Raw genomic sequence first — 24,231 nt, 5'->3', positions numbered from 1 at the left:
GGATACAAGGTCAAAACAACTTCAATCCTGCTTCTACTGGAAGCAAACAACTGAAAACCAAAATTTTTAAAGCAATAACATTTACTTTAGCTCCCCCCAAAATTAAATACTTGGGTAAAAATCTAACAAAACACATACAGGATTTATATGCGGAAAATGTCTGTTCAAATTCTTTACACATTTTTCCATTGCGTTATGGTCCTTTTATTGTTGAGTTGTAAGAAGGAATTCTTTTTATGTTTTGGATACAAGTCTCTTACCAGATATGTAATTTGAAAATATTTTCTCCAATTCTGTGGGTTGTCTTTTCAATTTTTTTGATGGTGTCCTCTGGAGCTTAAAAACTTTTGATGACACATGCCGCAACGAAGATCCCACGTACCGCAACTAAGACCCAGCGCAGCCAAAGTAAATAAATAAATAAATATTTTTTTAAAAAAAAAACCTTTTGATGAAGTTGTTTATCTATCTCATCATTTGTTGCTTGTGCTTTCGGTATCATATCTAAGAAGGTTTTGCCTAACCCTAGTCATAAAGATTTTCCCCCATGTTTTCTTCTAAGAATTTTATAGGTTTAGGTTTTACATTTAGGTCTATGATCCATTTTTAGTTAAATTTTAGGTATGCTGTAAGAAAGGGATCTGTTATGGGTTAAATTATGGTGCCCCAAAAGATATGCTGAAGTCCCAGTACCTGTGAGTGGGACCTTATTTGGAAACAGAGTCTTTGCAGATGTAATCAACTTAAATTGAGGTCATATTGGAGTAGGGTGGGCCCTAAATCCAATGACTAGTGTCCTTATAAGGAAAGAGAGATTTGAAGACACAGACACATACACAGAGGAAAGAAGATCATGTGATGACAGAGGCAGCTCTTGGAGTGATGCAGCTGCAAACCAAGGAATGCCGAGGCTTGCTGGCCACCACCGGAAGCAGGAGCAAATTCTCACTCAGAGCGCCCAGAAGGAACCACCCCCGCCAGCACCTTGATCTCAGACCTCTAGCCTGCAGAACTGTGAGAGAACAAATTTCTATTATAAGCCGTCCAGTTTGTGGTCATTTATTACAGCAGCCCTAAGAAACTAATACAGGATCCAGTTTACTTCCTTTGCGTATAAAAATTTCATTCTTTTGCATATCCAGTTGTCCCAGTACCATTTGTTGAAAAGACTTTCCTTTCCCACTGAATTGTCTTAGCACCCTTTCAAAAATCAATTGACCACAAATGCAAGGGTTTATTTCTGGATTCTCAATTCTGTTCCATTGGTCTATATGTCTACTCTTATTACAGTACCACACTCTCTTTTCTTTTTTTATATTTATTTATTTATTTTGGCTGTGCCGGGTCTTAGTTGCGGCACACAGGATCTTTAGTTGCGGCATGCAAACTCTTAGTTGTGGCATGTGGGGTCTAGTTCCCTGACCAGGGGTTGAACCCGGGCCCCCCGCATTGGGAGCGTGGAGTCCTAGCCACTGGACTACCAGGGAAGTCCCACACACTGTCTTTTTTTTTTTCAAATAAACAATAATTTTATAGATAATTTTAGGAGGTATGAATGTGATAAAGAATGCTTCGGGTGGGGTGTGCTACTTTATTATTTTTTTAATATAAACTTATTTACTTATTTATTTTTTTTTGGCTGTGTTGGGTCTTTGTTGCTGTGCGCAGGCTTTCTCTAGTTGCGGCGAGCAGGGGCTACTCTTGGTTGCGGTGCGTGGGCTTCTCACTGCGGTGGCTTCTCTTGTTGCGGAGCACGGGCTCCAGGCACGTTGGCTTCAGTAGTTGTGGCACGTGGGCTCAGTAGTTGTGGCTCGTGGGCTCTAGAGCACAGGCTCAGTAGTTGTGGCACACAGGCTTAGTTGCTCTGCGGCATGTAGGATCTTCCTGGACCAGGGCTCGAACCCGTGTACCCTGCATTGGCAGGCGGATTCTTTTTTTTTTTTAACATCTTTATTGGAGTATAATTGCTTTACAATGGTGTGTTAGTTTCTGCTGTATAACTGCACACTGTCTTGATTACTGTAGCTTGTGGTAAGTTTTGAGATTGAGAAGTGTGAATCCTCCAACTATGTTCTTCTTTTTTGAGATTGTTTTGGCTATTCTGTATCCCTTGCATTTCCATGTGATTTTAGGATCAGTTCATCACTTTTGAAAAAAGCCATCTGAGGTTTTGATAGGGACTGCATTGAATCTATAGATCAATTTGGTGATAAACGTAAGATGTCTTTTCCATTTATTTAGACCTTCTTTAATTTCCTTCACCTGTGTTTTGTAGTATTTAGAGCACAAATTTTACCCAACATTTGGTTAAATTTATTCCTAGTCTATTCTTTTTGATGCTGTTGTAAGTGAAATTGTTTTTCTTAACTTCATTTTAGATTATTCACTGCTAGTGCATAGAAATACAATGGACTTTTGCATATTGATCTTGTATCCTGCAGCCTTGCTGAACTCATATATTAATCCTAATATTTTTTTGTGGATTCCTCAGGATTTCCTATATACAAGTTCTTGTCATCTGCAAATATAGTTCTACTTCTTCATTTCCAACCTGGATGCCTTTTTTTTTTTTACTTGCTTAATTGCCCTGGCTGGAACCTCCAATATAATGTTGAATAGAAGAGACAAGAGTAAACATCCTCGCCTTGTTCCTGATCTTGGGGGAAAGCTTTCAATATTTCACCATTAAGTATTATGTCAACTGTGGAGTTTGGGTAGATTCCTTTCATCAGGTTGAGGAAGTTCCTTTCTATTCCTTGTTTGTTGAATGTGACCAATTAGCTCTAACTAAGGTGTGAAGGTGATTCAACAGAGAAGGGATAGTACTTTCACTAAATTGGACATCCATATGCAAACAAAAACAAAAACCCTCAACCTAAACCTCAAATCTCATACAAAAATTAACTCAAAATGGATCATATACCTAAATGTAAAACTATAAAACTTTTAGAAGGTAATGTAAACGGAAATCTTCACGACCTGGTGCTGGTCAAAAACAAACAAACAAACATGACACCAAAAGCACAATCCATAAACAATAAATTGATAAACTGGACTTCATCAAAATCAAAAACTTTTGCTCTGTAAAATTCAAGTTTCAAGGAACAGTTAATTCCTAACTTAACAAGTTTTTCCAGAAATTAGGTGGCAAAGGCTGTGATGAGTCCAATGTAATCTTGATTGCAAAACATAGTAAGGAACATATGAAGAAAAGAAAGAAAATTATAGACCTATTTCACTTCAAGCATAGATATGAATGTTCTAAATAAAATTTTAGCTAACCAAAACCAACTGTATATTTAAAAGTTATAGTATGATCAAATAGGACTTCTCACAGGAATGCAAGGATGGTTTGACTTGGGAAAGGGTGTTGATGTGTTAATATAATGTAATTCATTACAATAAAGTAAAGGAGAAAATCATATGATTGTCTTGATTAATAAAGACAAAGCACTTAATAGTTATGATTCTAAAAAAGCTCCTAGGAAAATAAGAGTGGAAGGAAACTTTCTAAAACCTATAAAGAGTTGGGACTTCCCTGGTGATCCAGTGGTAAAGAATCCGCCTTACAATGCAGGGGACGTGAGTTCAGTCCCTGGTCAGGGAACTAGGATCCCACATGCCGCGAGGCAACTAAGCCCGCGTGTCACAACTACTGAGCTCATGCGCCTCAACTAGAGCCCACGTGCCACAAACTACAGAGCCCATGCGCCCTGGAGCCTGCGCACCACAACTAGAGAGAAACCCACGCACGGCAACAAAGAGCCTGCACGCCACAACGAAAGATCCTGCACGCCGCAACTAAGACCCAACAAGCCAAAAGTAAAAATAAGATAAATAAATAATAAATAAATCTTTAAAAAAAAAAGCTATAATAAGTTATGTACCGAAAGAGCACAGCAAGCACCATACTTAATGGAGAACCTTAGCTACATGCCCTTGAAGACTGAGAATAAGCGTTAGCAAGGCGGCCAAAATGAAACTACCATCATCACAGTATCTTCCTACACCAGCAACAGTAGGCAGTAAATCTCTTCATATAGAACCCCTACTGGTTCTGCTCCTCTGGCTGGACCCTGATGAAACACACGGTGATCAAAGCAGCGCAGTATTGGCACATGAACTGACCAGTGGAACAGAAGGGAGGTCAGGATAGATGGGAGCTGAACACGGAGAAGGCCCAGATCAACGAGGACAGGATACGTCTGTGTGTAGACGGTGTTGGAAACTGGCTCACCACATGGAAGAGACCTGGATTCCTGCCTGACACCACACACAGAGGTGGACTCTGAATGGAGTGAAGACCTAAACGCTGAAGAAAAAACTGACAGAAGGAAGTGTAGGAGAATATGACACAAGAGAGGGAAGCATGTCTTCAAGTGTTAATTGTAAAAAGCAAGAGGCAAAAACATGATGAATCAATTAAAACAAACTTTAAATTTTCTATTCAACAAAGGGAAACCGTGAGCAAATTTTTAGACAGATGACAGAATACAGAAGATATTTATAATGTGTAAAACCAATGAAGGGGGCTTCCCTGGTGGCGCAGTGGTTGAGAGTCCGCCTGCCGATGCAGGGGACAGGGGTTCGTGCCCTGGTCCGGGAGGATCCCACATGCCGCGGATAGGCTGGGCCCGTGGGCCATGGCCGCTGAGCCTGCGCGTCCGTAGCCTGTGCTCCGCAATGGGAGAGGCCGTAGCAGTGAGAGGCCCGCGTACCACAAAAAAAAAAAAAAAAAAAAAAAAAAGAAGGATTCTCGAATTTTCAAGGAACTTCTGCAAAGCAATTTTTGAAAGTCAGCCGCCCCCAAACACCAACAATTAAAGGATATGACCAGCCAGTTACAGAAGAGGAAGGCCCCAAAACTAAGCAAGTGCATGAAAAGATGGTCAAATTCAATGATTAGAGAAATGTCAAGTAAACCTGCAGAAGCTAGGACATGCTGAGGGAGGGTCACAGGGACCGGGGACGTAGGAACTGGTGGGACCATGGACTGGAACATCCAACCGACCACCTGGAGAACTCACTGGTCTGCTCCAGGTGTGCACCCCAAAGCCCTGCTCCCACAGGTCCACCCAAGAGCAGGGGCTTTTGTGAGGCAGCCAGGGTGTCCACGTGTAGGAAATGGTAAATGTAGTGAATCTGGGACCTTATCCGCTGGGCAGAAGCAGCGAAGAGCTGTACAGACAGCTTCGAGGATGGAGCTTTAAACACACAATACAGGGAATTCCCTGGCGGTCCAGTGGTTAGGACTCTGGACTTTCACTCCTGAGGGCACAGGTTCAATGCCTGGTCAGGGAACTAAGATCCCACAAACCACTCGACAAAAAAAAATAAAGTAAAATAAATAAAATACAATAAAACACAATACAAAGCGGAAAGAAACAGAATAGGGAAACACAAAGACTTGAGTTGATTAGGGCCACAGTTCCCAAACTGTGTGCCGAGGCACCCCAGGGTGCTACAATGAATTCTCAGGGGCACTACAGGGTATTTTCCATTTTTGAGGGAAACACGGGATACAGAGCATGCCAGACACATTGTGAATAATTCGACTGAACTCAGAGTTTCCATATTGGATTGCACTGCTTTCCTTTCTAAGATATCTCTTTGCAAAGCTGGTTTAACAGCAGTTGCTGAAATAAAAAAGCAAACACCAGGCAAAAATCCACAGGGATCAGGTAATGCAGGTGGCAGTGTCCAATGTGATTAAGGTCTGAAAAAGTGTGTAGAGTCTAACAGTTTCAGATATCCTATTGATAAGTAATTGTAGTTTCTAAGAATTAAGGTTTTTTTCAGTTCATGTGTTGTTGGTTTGTTTGGGGTTTTGGGTTTGTTTTCTAAACTGCTACTAAGTTGTTAGTACCTAAACACTTATTAAGCTCTTTGGCCACAATACACAGAAGTGTTAAGTATTTCTTTGGACCAAGAGGTGCTGTGAAAAAAATTACTGAGCCATTCATTGCAAGCGCCATGAGCTGAGAAAGTGCAGGAACCCTGAGTTAGGGCAATGCTAGCTGCCAAAACAATCAGACCCAAGAAACAACTTTAGGGGGAGCTAGCAGTCACCGCTACCTTCCTCCCAAGGGAGACGAGCCAGGGTGCCCCATCTGGTCCCTGCCCCTGGCTCACCTCCCAGGGGCTCTGCGGACTGCACGGCTGTCTCCATCAAGCCATGCCTGGCTCTCTATGACCCAGAGATCCTCTAAAACTAAACTAAAAACAGGAATGCCTGCACACCCACATTCATCATAGCATGTTCTTCACAACAGCCAAGAGCTGCAAGCAACCCAAATGTCCACTGAAAGATGAGGGGGTAAGCCTATCGAGGTCTATTACTCAGCCTTAAAGAGGCAGGAAATCCTGACGCCTGCTACAACACGGATGAACCTCGAGGCCTTTATCTCAGTGAAATAAGGCAGTCACAAAAGGACAGATCCTGTGTGAGTCCACTCATATGAGGTCCCTAGAAGAGTCAGATTCACAGAAACGGAAAGGATGGTGGGGGCCCGGGGCTGGGGGAGGGGGAATTAATGTTTAGTGGGGACAGAGTTTCTGTGCTGCAAGATGTAAGAAGTTCTGGAGATCTGTGGCATAACTGTGTGAATATTTTAACACTGTTGAACTGCACACTTAAAAACGGTTAGGATGGCAGAAGAAAGAATGAAATCATGCCATTTCCAGGAACGTGGATGCAATTAGAGATCATCACACTCAGGGACGTAAGCCAGACGAAGAGAAATATGACATGACGTCATTTGTATGTGGAAACTAACAACTAATACACATGAATTTATTTACAAAACAGAAACACACTCACAGACATAGGAAACAAACTTACGGTTACCAAAGGGGAAAGGGGGTGGGGAAGGATATAGGAGCCTGGGATTCATAGATACAGTCCTACTATACATAAAATAGGTAACAAGGATTTTTATTTAACCATGAAATGACCACCCCAATCTAGATAAAAGGCAACAAGGATTTACTGTACAGCACAGGACACTATATTCAATATGTTGTAATAACCTATAATGGAAAAGAATCAGAAAAATATATATCTATAAAATATATATATGTGTGTGTGTGTGTGTGTGTGTGTGTGAATCACTTTGCTGTATACCCAAGACTAACACAGTATTATAAATCAACTGTATTTCAATTTTTAAAAAATGGTTAGGATGGCAAACTTAATGTTATGTGTTTTTTACCACAATTTTTAAAAATTGTCCCTAAAAGGGAAGGAAAAAACTTGGGAATTGTAAATGAAGACGGTAAGAAGAAAAACAACTTAAAAGAGGAGTCACCAGCTCACAAGCCCCACAGCCAAGAGAGCAACAGATCCCAGGCCCCAAATCCACCAGAGTCCACCAGGGCCCAGCCCAACACCCCTCACCGCCTTCTCGCTGAACCCCAGAAGCTCTCCCGCCAGGGGCAGACGGGGCCTTTTGGAATGAAGACGGGACCTGGCCCCGAACGGTGCCCCGACCCCGCTCAGAAGAAACTCCGAAATCCTGACCTGGGGCACAAAAGCCTGCAGCCCCTGCCCCTCTGCGACCCCACCTCTGAGCTCATGTCCTACCCCCTCCCAGGTGCCCCCCGTGCAGCCCCCGCATAAGCATAAGCACGCCATTTCCTTTGCCTGGACCACCCTCCCGGGCGGGACACTCAGCACCCTCTCCTCCCCTCCTTTACTGTCTGGGCAGGCCTCCTCTGACCACCACCCTCTGTCACCTCGTGCCCTGACCCCGCACGGCCAGGGCCATCGCCCCCTGATGCATATTCGTTTATGGTGTTTGCTCTCCCCCAGACCCTGCACCCAGCCCCGGGGCTGACACACGTTGGGCACCTCGGGAATCCTGGCTGATGGATGAGAGGAGGAACAGCCCAGCTCAGCCAAGAAGGACAGAGAGGCTGGCGCCCAGCTGCACTCAGCACCCAGGACCCAGTTGGGGGCCCCGGAGCTCGAGAGGCACAACTTCATGGCCACCAGCCACACCCACAGGCAAGGACACGGGTGCCGGGGGCCTACGGACCAAGGTCGTCGACTGTGCCCGCCAACAGGGATTGTCTCCTAAATGCCGCTGAGAGATGCTCCTGTCCACCCAAACGTGAACTTCAGCAGGCCACGGGGAATACCCCTCAGGCTGCAGGTGGGCCCGGGGGGGCCTCAGTCCTGACCAGCCAGCCACGCCCCCCAAGCCAAGGTCAAGCCAAGGTCGACCAATGCAGATAAGGACAAGGGAGAGGGAGGCCGGCCAGTGGGTAGTGGGGTAGGGCACCAAAAGGACCGTGGAGGTGGAGGTAACGCGGGAAGGCACCTGGACCGGCTCCTCGATTTCTGACCTCGTGGTTGACACACCCAAAGGACAGGTGCCCTGGGGGCGAGTGGGAACCGTTAGTAAGCCCACGACCACAAATCCCCGCAAGGCAGCCCCGCTGTCCCGAGCTTACCCACAGATGAGAATCCCTTCCCTACCCCAGTCATGGCTGTTTTAAGACCTCCCTGTGTGTCGTCTTCTGCGACATGCCTGTGTTTTCTAGAAGACTGAGGGTTTTTGACTCCGGATCCCAGGAGGCCGCTGCAGTGTGGCCAGCCGGCTGTCCCCGTCACCCCCTCACCCATCCCCCTTGGCGGACGGCAGGGACCTCCCACATCCGCTCCTGACTCCGCGACTCCGAGGGGGTTGGGGGCCTCTCACAAGACGCGCCCGTGTGCTTCCCGGGGGTAGTTCGAATCCAGCCCCACCCTTCCCGGTGCCCCGCCCGCCTGCAGCCGCACAGCGCGCCTGCACGTCCCTGGTTACAGTTTGACTTATCTGAGTTCCCGTTTCCTCTTCTCCGCGGTGTCTGCCCCTGGGCTGACGGCCCCATCTGCTCCACACCAGTTCTTCACAGACGGCCCCATCTGCTCCACACCAGTTCTTCACGGGCTACAGGTGTTGCGATAAACTCCCACTTGCTCAGCCTTGCCTTTCCGCTGTCTTTACAGTGTCTCTTAATGAAGAGGTTCCTAGTCTTGATGTGTGGTCTTAGGAAGCCACTCCAGAGGGGAGCGTGGCATCCTCACCTCCTGCAGGGCTGTGTCTGTGGGTCGGTGGGGAACCCGGCAGCCCCAGTGTGCAGTCCTCACACATGCAGCCAGGCCAGGCTCCAGTGCACGCGTGGGCCCACGCTGCCCCACACCCCGTCTGTCCCGTGGGTCTGGGGTTGGTGGGCAGGGTCTGAGCCTGTGAACCTGTCCTGTCACATGCAGAGGGGACTGCAGTGGCCGCGGGGCTGGGGAGTGTTGGAGATGACAGCCCTCGTGAGGCCTGAGGTCCACAGTGGATTCTCCCCGGGGCCTCCTGCCTGCCCACCAGACCTCAGTCCCACAGAAGGCAGGGTCAGGGCCGTGAGCCACTAACTTACAAGCGCTAACTTATCACGGCAACAGTAGGAGCCAAACCCCAGGGCCCACGCCTGCCCCCTGCAGCCTTGGAAAGCTCCTGGCTCGCGGGGTCACCGCGGACGGCTCCACTCACCCCCAGCTTGGCCTCTCGGGCCGGTTCCACCTCGTGTTTCAGAATCACCAGCCCAGGTCCCACAGACACACAGACACGCTTGTGGTTTTGATTGAATTGTACTGAATCTACAGATCAGTCTGAGAAGTGACAGCTCCGTAACGCAGAGTTTGCATTTGAGTTTCTAAAACGTAAGTTCCCGAGGGCCAGTGGCCATCCCGGCTTCAGGAAATCCTCAGTGGACCTGCCCCGTGGGGCAGTCAGGGGGACGGCAGCAGGGGGTCCAGAAGTGCCTTTAAACACTCGAGGGCCGCAGGCGGGGGCCTGAGTCCCGTGTGCCCTGGACCCGACTGGAGCAAGCAGGGAGCCCATAAGAGGGGCTAGGAGAGGGGGGCCGGGCCTTGGAGGGAGGGGCTCGGGCCAGAGGCTCTCTGGGGCCAGCCTGTGAGGAGAGGGTCAGGGGGCACACCGGAAGGGGCGCCGGCTCGACCCCGGTCTGGTCAGTGCTCCTGAGGCCAGTGCAGAGGCGCCACAGGTGTGCCCCAACCTGGGACAAAGGAGGCCCAGAATGGCCCAGAGGGGCCAGTGCCCCTGGGCGTGAGCCAGCACTCCCCAAGCGGACAGCAAAGGCCAGTGAGAAGGCGTTGTGGCTGGGCCCTGGGGCCTAAGCTGGCGGCACCAGGTCCGGGTGGAGCGCCCTGGGGGAGAGGGGAGGCCGGGCTGAGGCCATGTCCACTGGCGGAAGGGAGACGGGGCAGGTGCTAAGAAGCCAAGCCTCCTGGGAGGGAGAGGAGCCTGTTCTGGCAGGCTGGGGGCACATCCTCCCGACACAGATGGCTCTTTGTCAGGGCGGAGCCCAGCTCCCAGAGCAGTCTCGGGAACAAAGCCCCCTCTGTCCACAGTGGCCTCCCTCTCCCCCCCCGGGGCACCACCCCCAGAAACGGAGCAGAGTCCCCCCACTACCCAAGGTTCCCATCAGGCGTCCCTGCCCAACACAGACACACACACACACACACACACACACACACGCACACGCACACGCACACCAGGCATAGGCGTGGCCCAGGTGGGGTGTACAAAGGGAGCCCAGGGTGAGGGTGCTCCAAGGGTGCCTCCAGGACACTGCGTCCCCTGGGCCCTCACGCCCACCCTGTGCTGCAGGCCATGCCTGTCCGTCCAGCACCTGGGCAGCCCTAGACCAGACCAGCCTCAGCCACCACTGCCCAGGGACCCCTCGCCCTGGGCCTGAGGGGAGCATCCCCTCCCCAGACAGAGACCCGGGAGGGTGGCAGAGGGACAGCTGGAGCCTCAGCCCTGCAAGGAGGCCTCCACAATTTATTTCCGGGTCTTCTCCAGATCCTGAATGCCCACGGCCACCACAATGGGCCTGCCCCCAGCACTGCAGGCCGCAGGGCTGGGTACTGCCCAAAGTGGGGACCCGGGGCCCAGGGCCCAGTGTGCCTGCTCCACAGGGGCTGTGTCTGTGTCACCCCTGCAGTTACCTGGCCTGGAATCTGCCCCTCCAAGGCGCAGCCAGGCTGAGGGGGGTGCCCCCGGGAGCAGGGAACGTCAGCGTCCAGGTGGCAGGATCCAGACGGGGCCGGGCGGGGCTCCCACCAGCCTGGCCAGCTCCTGCCGACACTGGCCCTGGAGCTGGCGCAGCACCACCTCCAGGCGGGCCTCCTGGCTCCTCAGCGCCTCAATCACTTCAGGGGCCCGCAGGCCTGGGCCCCCGGGCGCCCCAGCCTCAGTCCTCACCAGCCGGTGGGGCCCGTGGGGCTGGGCCAGGCTGCAGCTGCCGCCTCGCTCGCAGGCCTGCCGCAGAGCGGCCAGGTCCTGTCCCACGGCCTCCCGCAAGGCCGTCCTCGCGGCACTCCACTCGGGCCCACGGCCTCCGACCTGCACAGGGGACGTGGCAAGTGAGCCGAGGGTGACCAGTCTCACCAGGACCCTGGCTCAGGGCCTCGGCTCTCCCTGAGCCCTGCCCCAGCCGCCAGCAGTCCTGCGGCCCCTCCCAGTGCCCAAAGAGGAGCAGCTCCAGCACCAGCTCTAAGGCCCGGCTCCTCCAGGCTCTGTCACCCGCACCGAGCATCTGAGCCCTAAGCCAGAGGCCGTGGGGCCCCGGGGAAAGGGCCAGCAGCTCGATCACCCCCGACAGCCCTGCAGGGCCTGAGCCCTCAGGACCACCCAGCTGCAGGCCCAGCTCTTGCACCGCGGTATTGCAGGGGGAGTGGGCCTGGCTGCCCCCAGCAGGTCAAGTCCTGCAGGGTCTGCTCAGAGCCCAGAGTGCAGACCCTCGGGGCACCCACCCCCAACCCCACCCACCACTCCAGGCGGGGTCAGCATGTCCTCTGCTCTATCGGCTTCCCACTTTCCCACCGCCCTCACAGAGGGGTGGCATGGGGTGGCCCTGACCCAAGGGGACGCCAGGCTAAGGGGACGCCAGGCCGAGGACACGACCTGGTGAGGACACCTCTGGCCCCCAGGGCAGGCCCATCCCAGAGACCCTGCAGGCAGCAGGGAGCGCAAAGAGGCTGTGCCCTCGGTGTCCCCAGGGAACTGCCCTGACCCTGACCCTGACCCTGACCCCGACCCTCAGTGGGCACTGCTCCATGGTTCGCAACAAGGAAGCATGAAGAGCCCTGAGCCCGGACAAGCACCGGCCCCACTTCTTGTGAGAAACCGCCTGCAAACGTCACCGTTGCTTCAGCTGTCACTGCCCAAGAGGGCAGAGGGCTCCAGCTTGGCCCGGCCGGAGGAGACATGGCCGTGCAGGGCCTGAACGAGCCACGCTGCAGGCCCCCAGGAAACACCCATGCTCCCCAGGGGTATCTGAGGGGAAAACCACGCCTGCAGTTTACTCTAAGATGCTTCAGAAAAAGGAAATCAATGCAGCGCACGTGGCCCACTGTTCACAGCCACAAACCCGGTGCTCGCCCGGTCCAGCTCATGGAGAGAGGAGGGTGGCGCCCAGGTGGGGTTGGGGGACACACATGTCCACCAGCAGGTCCAAAAGGCCACATGGTGTGAGCGGAAGCCAGCAGGGACGACACCAGAACTGCCCTGGGATAACGAACAGATCTCCATCAGGGTGGCCAGGGTGGGGCGGCAGCCGAGTCTGGCAGGTGAGCCCACCCCCCTTGCAAACAGACCAAATGGTGCAAGTCCCACCGTGGGAGCCCCCCACCGAGCACAACCCGGGCCAGGGCCCCAAGTCCTCACCCCGGCCTCCCAGGCCACCCGCCGGGCCTCCACCGCCTCTCGCAGCTCTCCCTGCAGGGCCTGCAGCTCCCGCACCAGGGGCTCCAACGCTCCAGTCCCTGGCGTGGGGATCCTGGGCAGAAACGTGGGCTGTGAGGCCTCAGGGGGGCAGGCGCCCAGGACCGTGTCCTGCAGAGAGGGACCCCAAGTGAGAGGGTGGGCGGCAGGCCCGGGCCTCACAACCAGAGGCCCAGCTCCCCAGCCAGTAGGGACAGAGGCCCAGGGTCACTTCCCGCCCCCGGGTCGCAGACCAAGCTGGACAGTGACCGTCACCCTGGTGGGCCTGGAGGCCAGGGAGGCACAAAGGCCAGGCTTCCGGAAGGCCAAGACCCCTGAGAAGTCTGGGCCTCCCCAGGAGCTGGGAAGGGTGGTGATGGGACAGACAGACATCTGGAAAGAGCCACACACACAAAACCCACAGGCCTGGGTGTGAAACCGCCTTCAGGGCTGGGTGTGGGGGGCTTCCCTGAGACTCTCTTCCTGTGTGGAAAATGAGAAGACCCCACCACCACCCCAGGGCTGCTGTGGTCAGACCAGGGGAGGGGAGGGGAGGGGAGGGACGGGAGGTGGGTGGAACGGCTTCCTGACCATCCACCGCCAGAAGACCAGCTCCCGGCGCCGCCACTCGAGGGCCGCCTGCAGCCGTGCATTCTCCCTCTCCAGCCTCCGCAGCAGCTGCAACGCAAACCAGTAAAAGGCCGCGGAGTCAGGGAGCCCGGTGCGCCTGGGGCCCTGCACACCCTGCCCGCCGCCCTGGCTCAGTCGCCTTGGCTCACCCGGCCCACCTGCGGGCTGAGCCATCTCCCTGCAGGGCACGGCATGGCATGGCAGGACAGGGCGCGGCACGGCAGGGCAGCCTCACCTCCAGCACAAGCAGGCCAAGCCTACCAGGCCTCTGACCACACCAGTGATCCGCCAGCCCCCCACGAGCGTGGGTCCCGCAGGGTCGGCGGCTGAGTCCTGGTGCCCCCTCACTTGGGACTCCACCCCACATGCCCCGCTGACTGAGGGCTGCACCCCGGAGGCTTCGGGTGTACGGGGAGGCCCCGGATGGGGGAGACTGGCGGGTTCTGGGAATCCCTCCCTGTAGTCCCCTGGAGCCCAAAGGCAGGGCAGGGGCTGCACGGCGCCCAGCTTGGAGGCGACGGAGGACAGACCAGGGACCAGGGTGGAGAACACAGCCGCGCAGACCCCCAGCCCCACCCTGCAGGCACGGCCCGAACAGCCCCGCACCTGCGGACCCCGCAGTCCAGTGCACGGGCACGTGCTCCCGTCCCTCCTGCTGAGGCCACTGCGGCCTCGGGAAGCCGGACAGGGGCAAGGCCAGGCACGGTCCACCCCAAGGGCCCACGGCAAGCTGCAGAGAGACAGATGGGCCCCACTGGGATGGCCCAGGCCAGCACCCGCTGTGCTCCTCTCTGAACACAGCAGCCAGCACAGTGACCCAGCCTCCGGCACCGCTCCTTCTAGAAGGGAGCCAGGAGTGTGCTCTGGGGCCGGGACAAACGGCCAGACAAGAGCCCTGCCAGGCCTCCACTCACAGAGGCTGGTGCCCGAGCCATGTGCACCAGCGTGCCCGCCAGGCAACCAGGGGATGCACATGGCTGGACAAGGGGCTCCCGGGCCAGGGGGCCAGACGGGGGCAGCCTTGAGCACCAGGCCAAGGGCCCAGCCCATGGCCAGGGGAGCAGGGAAGGCAGGCCTGCGGTGAGAATCGCCCTGTGGTCTGGGGGAGGGCTGCGGACATGGGAGGGCGGAGCCCACATGCCCACACCACACCCCACCCCCCCCCGCTACACACACCTGCTGGCCCGTGAGAAGAGCAGCTTACTCAGCTCCCAAGAACAATCCCAGAGGGTGTCCACACCCCCGCGTCCCAAGCCACAGTATAAGAAGACTACAGGCCCAGCCAGTAACCAAGGATGCTGCCCAGCCACTCCACAGCATGCCTGGCCACTGACATGGCAACAAGAGATCATTCCAGAAGCTCATGGGACCCATCCCAAGAGCGCAGCCCCTTCAGGTCGGCTGGTCCAGGCTGCCACCAGCTTCTCATCCAGAATCCTTGGAAGGAAGCCAACTGTCCCCATCCACCTGGCCACACCGTTTTCAGTCCTGGGGCACCAACATGCACCACCCTCCAGGAGGAGGGGAGTCGTACCCGCCCAGGCCCCCCACAGAGGCTGGGGTCCCAGGCAGCACCAGGCTGGAGCTGGCACAGCCTCTGCTCTACTCAGACCAGGGAGGGGACCAGGGGCAGGAGGCCTGCGCCTCACTGAGTCACCCCTGAAAGGGAACAGAGCCAAGGGCATCTCAGTACGCCCAGATGCTGCCTCAGCACCTTCAGGGCCAAGCACGGCCTCGCCCAGGTAAAGCCAGGAACGCAGGCCGGTCAGGCACCAAGGGCCAGGCAGACACCCCCAGGTGGCCGCCCTGACCCCGCGGTGGGGATGCAGACCCCCGAGGAGCATGCGGCTCTACAGGCGGGATCTGCTGGGCCTGCCCTGAGCCTCAGCCCTCCTACCCAGCCAAGTGTCCCAGGACAAGGCACTGCCAGCCTCACACTCTGGACAATCCAGGGCCCAGCACAAGTAATGGCCAGCCCTGGGCCTGTCCCAGGACCCACTGGCCAGGTGAGCCCAAGGGAAGGAAACAGTGATGATGGATGGGGGCTCCTGAAAAGAAGGTCAGTAGAGTGTGGGGCAGCGCCAACCCCCACCTCCCCATCAACAGGTGACACATGCCCAAGCTCAAGGTACCCACACCGTCAGCTCGGACCCTTGAACAGTCTTCCTTAATTCCAGTGGCCCCCCTCGCTGGCTGCCAGCCCGGCCCAGACACCTGTGTTCTTCCCACTGCCCAAAGTGTACCCAGCCACGTGCACACACACAGCAGCACTGGCTGCTCTGGGGGCAAGAGAGGCCCTGAGGTTGCACGTGTCTCCTACATAGGGAAGGGGGTGAGCTTGGGGACCTCCCTGGTGGTCCAGTGGGTAAGACTCCATGCTCCCAAAGCAGGGGGCCCAGGCTCAATCCCTCGTCGGGGAACTAGATCCCGCATGCTGCAACTAAAGAGTCCACATGCCACAACTAAGGGTCCGCATGCCGCAGTGAAGATCCTGCACGCCGCAACAAAGATCTCACATGCCGCAACTAAGACCCAGCACAGCCAAATGAATAAAATAAATTTTTTTTTTTTTTTTAAAAAAAAAAAAAAGGAACTTCCTGCTGGTGCAGTGGTTAAGAATCCACCTGCCAATGCAGGGGATATGGGTTCAAGCCCTGGTCCGGGAAGACCCCACATGCCGCGCAGCAAGTAAGCCCGTGAGCCACAACTACTGAGCCTGCGTTCCACAACTACTGAAGCCCGCGCACCTAGAGCTCCGCAGCAAGAGAAGCCACTGAAATGAGAAGCCCGCGCACCGCAATAAAGAGTAGCCAGCCCCCGCTCGCCACAAGTAGAGAAAGCCTGCATGCAGCAACAAAGACCCAACGCGGCCATAAATAAATAAATAAACAGATAGATAGATAGATAGATAAATAAATACTTTTTAAAAAGATGGTGAGCTTGGCTAACACCCACAGCTCAAAGCAGGTCTGCTGTCTGGGTCCCCCACCCTCCCAGGCTCCTTCTCACCTTGGGCCACGCCCACCTTGGTCCCACCAGCCCTCACCTGACGGCCACCCTCCGGGTCTCTGAGCAGCTCCGTTTCGGTGACAGACAGGTGGCCAAGGCTGCGGTCGCTGTGGCAGCCACGGGTATATGAGTGGATCTGAAACAGGCAGTGCAGACCCCAGGCTGAGAAGGTGGGCACCTCCCCACCGCCAGCGCTAGGCAAGGACCTTACAGATAAGGAAACGGTTCAGAGAGGGTCGGGCCCAGGAGAGTAGTCAGCACTGCTGGGAGGCTGGCCCAGGGCCCAGTACCCACCAGGAGGCCCATGCAGAGGGAGGGGCACCCCACCCAGCTCCCAGGGGTGCAGTATAGGTAGAGTGGGGCGCCCCTGCTTCCCCCTCAGCTCATCAAGTGCAAGGCCCATGTGGTGGCAGAAACAGTGAGGCCAGTGGCAGGGACACAGACACAGGGAGGGCACCCCAGCAAGGTGAGGCCTGAAGGCAGCAGGGAGGCTAACTGGTGGGCATGTCCCACACAGAGGAGCAGCTGGAGCCCAGACAAGAGGCAGTGAGGGGTCCCAGGAAACGCTAGCTGAGCAAAAGACCCTCTCCCAGGGGCAGAGCACAAGGCAGGGTGTTCCAGCACCAGAGAGCCCTGCGCTGGTGCGAGCCCTGGGCCACCTGCCCAGCCACCGCTCAGCCCAGACCATGCACTGGACCTGTGGGGACACCTGTGCCCCGACAGCTGAGCCCTACCAGCCTTTCGGAAGCCCGCAGGAGCTGCCCACCGCCCGTGAGCCCACACCCAGGATGCGGTGGGAGGGGGTGCCTTCCTCGCCATCTCGTGTTCAGGCAGCAGTGGCTCCCCAGGGCCCACTTCGGTGCTCAGTGACATAGAGTCTGAAGCTTCTAGGGAGTTCTGGGGACAGGAAGGTCGACCCTGCAGGCTCCCTGCCCCCCTGATTCCCTGCCCCATAGATGTCCAGCAACACCTGCTCTAGGCCCCCTCCTGGACAACCTGGAGCCCTAGGGTCAGGCTCTGGGCCACCCCAAGCTGTGCCCAACAGGTCAGCTCCCAGCCAGGCCTGGGAAGGCCCACATTCAGCCAAAGGCTGGGCGCCAGCCTGAGATGGGAATGCTGGACAGGCCTCTATAGCACAGAGGACAGCTGCCCCTGGGTGGACAACGCATGCGTGGCACTACCTTGCCCAGGAGGGCGCACTGCTCCTGCTGACTGGCCATCAGGTTTCGCCACCGGAACCGCAGCTTTCCCATCAGCCACTGCAGGTGGCGGATGTCCACACAGCCGTCTGCTTCCACACTGGGGGCAGGAGGGCCAGGGCTGGCCAGGGCCTCGCACTGGGGAGGGGGCAAGGGTCACGCACTGCTCTCACACCCCAGGCAGAGACCACGAAGGGGAAAGAGAAAGGAAGCCCCTGGGAGTGAGAGCCAAGAGATCCCGGGGGGGGCCCCAGGAAGAGCTGGGTCAGGAGCCTGTGGGCACGTCCCCGGCCCTCACCTGCCTCCGTGTGCTCACCCGGGCATTCGGGGCAGCAACACTGACCCCCACAGGGCTGACCCCGCCGGTCCGGTGCCCACACCCAGGATTCCCGCCCGGGCTGGGTGCGGCTCACACTCATCCCTCACCCACCTCGCACACGGGCATCTCGTCTCCCAGCTGCACGCGGTTCTGGGTCAGCAGCCGTTCGGGCAGGGGCCCGCGGGCCAGGAGCCAGGCCAGGGCCAGCAGCAGCTCGCGGCCGCCCTGGGAGCCGTCGTCCGGGAGCTGTGCCAGGGCCCGCCTAGGGTAGCCCTGGGTGCGCAGCGCCAACTTCACAGAGCGGACCTGGGCCTCTGCGGTAGGAGACGCCAGCTCAGGAGGGACACCCACTGGAGGTGACGCTACCCAGACTCCTAAGGGACCCCCTCGGGACGCAGAGCAGAGACCATGCTTGGAAGGGACTAGCAGGAGCATTGGGACCTAACCTGGAGGCGGGAAGGGGAGGGGCTCACGCGGGGGGACGGGGTGTCTCATCGGGGAGGCGGGGAAGTGGGCGGGGCCTTACGGAGGGCTGTCCCGTGGTCGTGCAGTGGGCGGGGCTCTCTGGGTGGGCGGGGCCAGAGCCTTACCAGGCGGGCCTTACCCGGGGAGAATGAGGCCGAGGCGCCGTCGGCCAGCTGCGGCGAGAGCACGCGGAAGAGCAGCCGCCAGAGCGCGGGGGCCTGCGAGGATCAAAGAGCGACGGTCAGCGGGGCTGGCGGCGTCCCTGCGTCCTCCCGGAGCCCTACTGGCCCCAGCCGCCTGCCCTGCTGGCCTCACCGCCTCCGGACGGTCGAACTTGGCGCGGCGGAAGGTCTCGGGGCTGGGTCCGGCGGGCAGAGTCTGACTCAACGCGGCGATGGCCTCGGGGAGGGCCCGGGTCGCGTCCGCCGGGTCCACCCGGCGACGCCGCCGCCGCCGCCCCATGCAGCCTCCGCCCGCCTGTCTCAGATTGCGCGCCGCCGCCGCCGCCGCCGCCGCCGCCGCGTCCCCGCGACCAATCCCCGCGAGAGCTGCGTCCCCCCGCCCAGTCACCGTTCAGGTGCCGCCTCTGCTGGGCCCGCGCCCAACCACCGAGTAGGCTGAGACGCGCCTCTAGCTCCTGCCCAATGAGCGGTGCCCCCGGCGTTTGAGTGCTGTCTGTTCTGTCCGGTGCGGAGGCATTTCCGGTGCGTCGGGGACCCATCGGCGTTGAGAGCCTCGCGGGGTCCGCCCTCCGCGACTCAAATCGCGGCGACACCTGACTCTCCTCATCCGGACCCCACCAATCAGCCCCTTGCACCAAATGGCAGCCTAGCAACCGCCGGAGGGTCAGCGGCGGCGCTCAGGGTGCCCCCTGCGGCCGAGAGGCGCCACCGACACGCGGGAGCGACCCTCAGCCTCCGGAAGCCCTCTCTGGCCTCCAGAAGCCCTGGGACCCCGCAGCGCGTACCAGGCCGGAGACGCAGGGGCCAGCGCCCGGGTACCGGGGGACGTACCCCGACGGCTCAACCCCGCAGCGCGCGGGCGGGTGTTCCTCCCGGACGGCCGGCGACTCTCTCCCCCTTCAAACCTACGCCTGCATACCCCGCCTGGCCCCTCCCCGTCCAGTCCGTCGTCTGTCCGGCTAGCCCCCGTTACCCCCTACCCCCATGCCCACCCCACCCCGGCCTCCCTCTGCCCTGCACCTTCAGCCTCTCCTTCCTGCCATTGAAGAGACAGTCTTCAAAGGAGTATCCGCACAGCCACTTTGGAAAGCAGTTTGGCGGTTCTTTCAGAGCTAGACTTGTCTACCAGACGACCCCACAGTTCCAGTGCCCGGAACCTGTGAGGACTCGTGTTCCCGCTCACGGACGTTCCAGGCAGCTCTGTTCATAACAGCCAGACCGAAACAACCCAAAAGGCCGCCAGCTGGGCAGTCAGCCCTAGGACGGAACCCTCCCGGCACCACTGATGGCGGGTCAAAGTGCCGGGAAGCGCAGACACAGAGGAGGGCAGATGCAAAACACTATGTTGTACGCGCCTTTCATCTATAGGAAGTGTCCAGAAAAGCAAGTGTACAGAGACAGGAGGCAGGTAGTGGTGGCCTGGAAAGAGACCAGGACTGGGGAGTGGCAGCAGATGGGCATGAGGGAATTTTTGTGGTTAAGGAGAATGGTTTAGAACTGGATTGTGGTGACGGTTGCAGAGCTCTGTGAACTGGTTAAAAAGCATCGAATGTGCATAGGTGAGTTTTACGGTATGAAATTATACCCCAATAAAGCTGTAAAGAGGACAGAGTGAAGGAAGGAGAGAAGAAGGGAAAGAGAAGTGATGAAGAGAAAGGAAGCAGGCCTCCCTGGATCCCAAGTGCTCCCCAGACAAGCCCCCCTCCAGCCCTCACCAAGCCCACAGGAAGTGCGGTCACGCCTGACGCCCCACCTTCCGCCTGGTGTTCACCTTTTCCCGCCCCCACCCCACCACCCCACCACCCCCCCCTGCCGTCTCAGGCACAGCAGCTGCTCACTCCCTGTGTCCCCCCAGAACTAACCCATTCTCCAGAACTTGGCCTCTGACCCGGGCACCCCCACCCCAGGAGGCTGTCTCAGTGGCCACCTGACAAGTGCCAGGGCAGCTTACCTCCCGAGAGCCCTCCTCCCCCACGGGCACGGGGGTATTGCTGTCTGCCCCTCACCTCACCTTCAGTCCCCTCCAGTCCCCTCCTGAGCTGGGGCTGGGACCAGCACAGGCCTCCAGTCTGGCCCTGACTTCTGTCTCCACAGCTCAGAGGCCATGCTGCTAAGGCCTGCCATAGCACCCTGGAGCCTTCGCCCAATATGGTTCCTGATGCATTGGGTCTGGAACCCGATGAGCCCTTTCCCTCTCCGGCCTTTGCACCTGCTGGGCCTTCTGCTCAGAGTGCCTTCCTCCCCAGCCTGAGGCCTGGCTGACCCACTCTCCCTGTGGGCCTCAGCGCTCTAAGCGCTCACTCCAAGTCTGCCCCCCACACCCAGACTGAGCCACGCGGTGGCGGAGGGGCCAGGGGTTTCTGCTGCCTTTTCAGGGCCACCTCCCAGCAGCTCAGCGCGAACCTTCCGGTGCACCCACTCCCCCCTCTGTGCCTGCTCTGGCCACAAGCCCTTAGCTGCTGCGCCCCCAGATGACACCTCCACCCCCCGCACCCCACCACTGAGAAACCGGGCCTCACTTAGTATCCTCTGTTCCCGCCTCCCCCGCTGAATTGCATCTGTCCCCAGAAGCACTCCAGCTCCCACCCCTTGGAACTCTATGAATCACACAAATCTCACGCACACACACACGCACGCACACGCGCACGTGACCCCACACACCACCCTGGGGCCCCCCACGCCTGTCCAGCTCAGGCCTGCCGGACCCCCAGCCAAGCCATGGGGCAGGGCTGAGGCCATTTGCAAGGCTGAGATGACCTCTCTGGGCTCCTTAGATCAGCCGAGCCCTGGGACAGTGGCCATCTGCCAGGGCCGGAGTGTGAGTGGCCAGTGGGGGGAACAGCGAGGGCTCTGAGGGTGGCCCAGTCTGCAGCTGCTCCCTGAACGGAAACAGGAGTTTTCAGAAAGCCCCTAGCCGTTGCCGCCCAGCCAGTCCTCACCTCAAAGTCCCCATCGGGCAGCCGGCCACTTGCTAGTCCCTACTGGGCAGCCGGCCACCTGCTAGTCCCTGGGCATGGCGCGGGGGCAGATGAGGTGTCTGGGTGGATGCTCGGCTGGCCCAGTCCGGCAGGGTGGCGATGGGGGATGGGGACAAGGGAGGAGCAGCAGGAAGTGGAGAGGGCAGGAGAGGGCTCCCCACCACAGCTCCCCAAAGCTTCTCAAAAAACGGAACCAGCTCAGCGGATTCACCCTGCAGCCTCGTGTTCCCGCTGACCAATCCCAGAGCTGCAGAGGAGGGCTGGGGCATCTGAAGGGCTGAACGCGGGGCTGTCCAGGGTGGCTCCCTGGCAGAGTACCCCCACCCCCACCAGGGCAGTGGGCAGCAAGGCTGGCTGCAGCAGGAAGAGCAAGTGCCCGGCAGGCTGCAGCCCCCTGCACTGTTCCCCCAGTGAAGTGCACACACAAGTAGGTCTTCCAAGTGTCCGGGTTTATTGAGGGCCTGAGGGTCTACAGGGGAGCCCCAGGTGCCTGTGGGGAGGGCCTGCCATCGGCCTCGAGGGGCAGCGGCCCGGCGGGCAGCCGGGGATGGGGTCTCCAAAACCTGTGCAGAGAGACAGGGACAGAGGTGAGTGCAAGCCCCAGGAGTGGTCGGACCGCACTCAGGGTGGGGGACCCCACTCTCAGGGCTGGCTGGGCTGGGCAGGGCGAGGGGGATGGGGGTGTACCTGGGTTTACTTGAAAGTGTGGCTCTCTGCCCCACCGCGCCCGAAGCCTGCGGAGAAGCAGTGGGCGGGTTAGGGGTGGCCAGGGGCTGTGGAGGTCAGGGTCAGGTGGGGGCTGCGGGGAGCATACCTTTGGGGCCGAACATGGCCGCGTAGCAGGGGTGGTTGCAATAAGGCTTGCCTTCATGCTGCAGAGAGAGGCGCATGAGGGCCTGTCACCCCTCCCCCATGCCCCCGCCTCCCTCCAGGCCCCACCTACCTCGGCGTGAGACCCCGAGGTCAGCGTCTTTCCACATTTCTCACACTTCAGGCAAGGGCGATGCCAGTCCTTCCCCAGGGAGGTCACCCGCTCAGCTGCAGAGGGACAGACATGCCCCCCGCCCCGTGAGGTGAGACACTGCTCCTGGGACACGGGGCACACCCACCTGCTCGCACAGCGCCTTCTCCAGCCACCTCTGCTCAAGGCCTCGCCCACGCATGCCCGGTGGCCCACCCAAGGTCTCAGCGGCACCTGTGCCCCACAGGGGGAGAGGGGCACCTCCAGTCCCCAACCAGTCCCGCCCAACTAGCGGGGGTGGGCGCCGGTCCTGAGCGCGCCCCTGAGGGCTTGGGTGGGGCTGCAGGAGAAGGCGAGGGGGCCTCGGGTCGGGACCCGGGCCGGCTACCGGGTTGAGCCCTCCGCCTCTGCACCGGTGACGGCGGTGGGGCGTAAGGGGCGCCCTTCCCCGTGGCGAGGCGGGGGGACTTCCCACCTCCTCCTGCCCTTCCCCTGGGTGGGCCCCGGGGCGCGGGACAGGAAGGCGGCGCCCGGGATCTGAGCGCGCCTGGTCTCGCGCCCGGGACGCCGGTTTCCGCGTGTGTTTCTACTTAGCGCTGGGAGGGGCGGCCAGAGCCCCGCGTTCCTTCCTACCCCTCGGGGTCCCCGCCCAGGGCGCGCGCGAGAGGAGGCCAGAGAGCGGAACCCGGAGACGGGAGACCCAGAGACGGGCAGACTCAGAGACGGGAGGCCCAGAGGGACCCGGAGAGACAGCGGGGCACAGAGATGGAGGGCCGTCCGACGCAGGGGTCCCGACCCGCACATCCAGGCGGCCGCGGGCAAGGCTGAGGCGTCGCCCCGAGGCGGTGCCCCAAGTCCCCCTGCGCCCCCGGCCCACCGGAGCGGCCCCGCGGCGGGGACCCTGGGCCGCGCTTCCGCGTGGGGCGGCTCAGGGACCCACAGTTCGAGCCGGGGAGGGTGGGGGTGGAGTGCGCTCACCAAAGTACACCTCCTTGTTGCACTTGGGGCACTTGGGCATGGTGGCGCCGGGTCCGGGTCGAGTGGCTGAGCGGGAGCAGAGCGGAGCGCGGGACTAGGTGGGTCGCGCCAGGTCCTCGCCTTTCAAGCACCCCGGGACCCCGCCCCTTTGGGACCCGCCCCTAGCGCCCCGCCCCCTGAGCCCTGGACTTGGGCCCGGAGGCCTCGGACCCAAGCCAGCAGACCGAGAAAGGTCATCTGGTCCACGCCCGCTTTGGGGTACGACCCGGGCCTAGCCGACGACAGAGCGTGATCCGAGCAGTGCAGGAGATCCGTGGGGACTCACTGAAGGGGCGGGGCTGGAGCACCCGGAGGAGCCCCGCCCCTCGCCCTGGACTCTGGACTCGCCGGGTCCAGGATCTGGGGCAGTGGGCTCCCCAAGAGCAGGAGGGAGCACTCCACCCCCAGCCCCAGATATGCCGGAGCCAGGGAGGGAACCGGTCACCTCTAAAATGCAAAGAGATGCAAACCAGCGTGTCCCCTTCCCCCGGTGGAGGTTTGGGGACACCTGCCACGGGAGTCTCAGCCTGGTAGCCCTCCCCCAGGAACTCCCCGCGGCCTCCATCACGCGCGGGGCCAGGAGGACCGCCCCGCTCCGCCCCGCCCCAGTTCCCCACCCCCGAGGGACATACCGGTCTCTCTCACGCGCCCCACCTCAGACCCGCCCCTGGAAGTCCATCGGACTGCAGCAGGAACGTCCCCAGGGTATT

The 24,231-nt window shown here is 58.6% G+C and overlaps 2 protein-coding genes across 11 annotated transcripts; both read right to left on the bottom strand.

Moving 5' to 3' along the window:
- Positions 1-1,650: 1,650 nt before the first annotated feature.
- Positions 1,651-18,883, bottom strand: TEDC1 (tubulin epsilon and delta complex 1). 9 transcript variants are annotated; one of them, XR_002644858.3, is made up of 9 exons: positions 18,699-18,871; positions 18,523-18,601; positions 18,030-18,232; positions 17,582-17,737; positions 16,438-16,536; positions 13,353-13,439; positions 12,726-12,893; positions 11,006-11,402; positions 1,651-10,201 (listed from the first exon to the last, which is right to left on the bottom strand). XR_002644858.3 is itself a non-coding variant. In XM_022575896.3 (9 exons), the coding sequence occupies exons 1-9, from the start codon at positions 18,843-18,845 to the stop codon at positions 11,258-11,260; spliced, it is 1,221 nt and encodes a 406-aa protein (XP_022431604.1). In that variant the 5' UTR covers positions 18,846-18,872; the 3' UTR covers positions 11,149-11,257. The 9 variants fall into 9 exon arrangements, 8 of the variants coding, with proteins under 8 accessions (XP_022431603.1, XP_022431606.1, XP_022431604.1 ...); XM_022575896.3 differs by lacking the exon at positions 1,651-10,201 and adding an exon at positions 12,430-12,566 and having other exon boundaries at positions 11,149-11,402; positions 18,699-18,872; XM_022575895.3 differs by having other exon boundaries at positions 1,651-11,402.
- A 3,088-nt stretch (positions 18,884-21,971) lies between these two features.
- On the bottom strand, positions 21,972-23,614 carry CRIP1 (cysteine rich protein 1). 2 transcript variants are annotated; one of them, XM_022575899.2, is made up of 5 exons: positions 23,483-23,614; positions 22,487-22,581; positions 22,358-22,415; positions 22,231-22,277; positions 21,972-22,106 (listed from the first exon to the last, which is right to left on the bottom strand). In XM_022575899.2, the coding sequence occupies exons 1-4, from the start codon at positions 23,520-23,522 to the stop codon at positions 22,237-22,239; spliced, it is 234 nt and encodes a 77-aa protein (XP_022431607.1). In that variant the 5' UTR covers positions 23,523-23,614; the 3' UTR covers positions 21,972-22,106; positions 22,231-22,236. The 2 variants fall into 2 exon arrangements, with proteins under 2 accessions (XP_022431607.1, XP_089764430.1); XM_089908304.1 differs by lacking the exon at positions 22,358-22,415.
- Between the last annotated feature and the right edge of the window lie 617 nt (positions 23,615-24,231).

This window comes from Delphinapterus leucas, chromosome 2, assembly GCF_059928025.1.
Source record: "Delphinapterus leucas isolate spDelLeu-1000000601 "Yukka" chromosome 2, BTC_Dleu_Yukka2, whole genome shotgun sequence".
NCBI classification, from domain to species: Eukaryota; Metazoa; Chordata; class Mammalia; order Artiodactyla; family Monodontidae; genus Delphinapterus; species Delphinapterus leucas.
Note: the sequence above shows the minus strand (reverse complement) of the source record. Positions and strands in the feature narration are given on the sequence as shown.

What these genes read in the sequence shown, in the direction of transcription:
- TEDC1 (XM_022575893.3), bottom strand. Translation starts at nt 18,845, where the DNA reads ATGGGGCGGCGGCGGCGGCGTCGCCGGGTGGACCCGGCGGACGCGACC. An exon ending in CTCGGCCTCATTCTCCCCGG is followed by an intron (nt 18,233 to 18,522) that starts GTAAGGCCCGCC and finishes CTCCTACCGCAG; the next exon opens with AGGCCCAGGTCCGCTCTGTG. An exon ending in ACGAGATGCCCGTGTGCGAG is followed by an intron (nt 17,738 to 18,029) that starts GTGGGTGAGGGA and finishes CCCCCTCCCCAG; the next exon opens with TGCGAGGCCCTGGCCAGCCC.
- CRIP1 (XM_089908304.1), bottom strand. Translation starts at nt 23,522, where the DNA reads ATGCCCAAGTGCCCCAAGTGCAACAAGGAGGTGTACTTTG. An exon ending in CCTCGGGGTCTCACGCCGAG is followed by an intron (nt 22,278 to 22,486) that starts GTAGGTGGGGCC and finishes GCTTCTCCGCAG; the next exon opens with GCTTCGGGCGCGGTGGGGCA. An exon ending in ACACTTTCAAGTAAACCCAG is followed by an intron (nt 22,107 to 22,230) that starts GTACACCCCCAT and finishes CTCTCTGCACAG; the next exon opens with GTTTTGGAGACCCCATCCCC.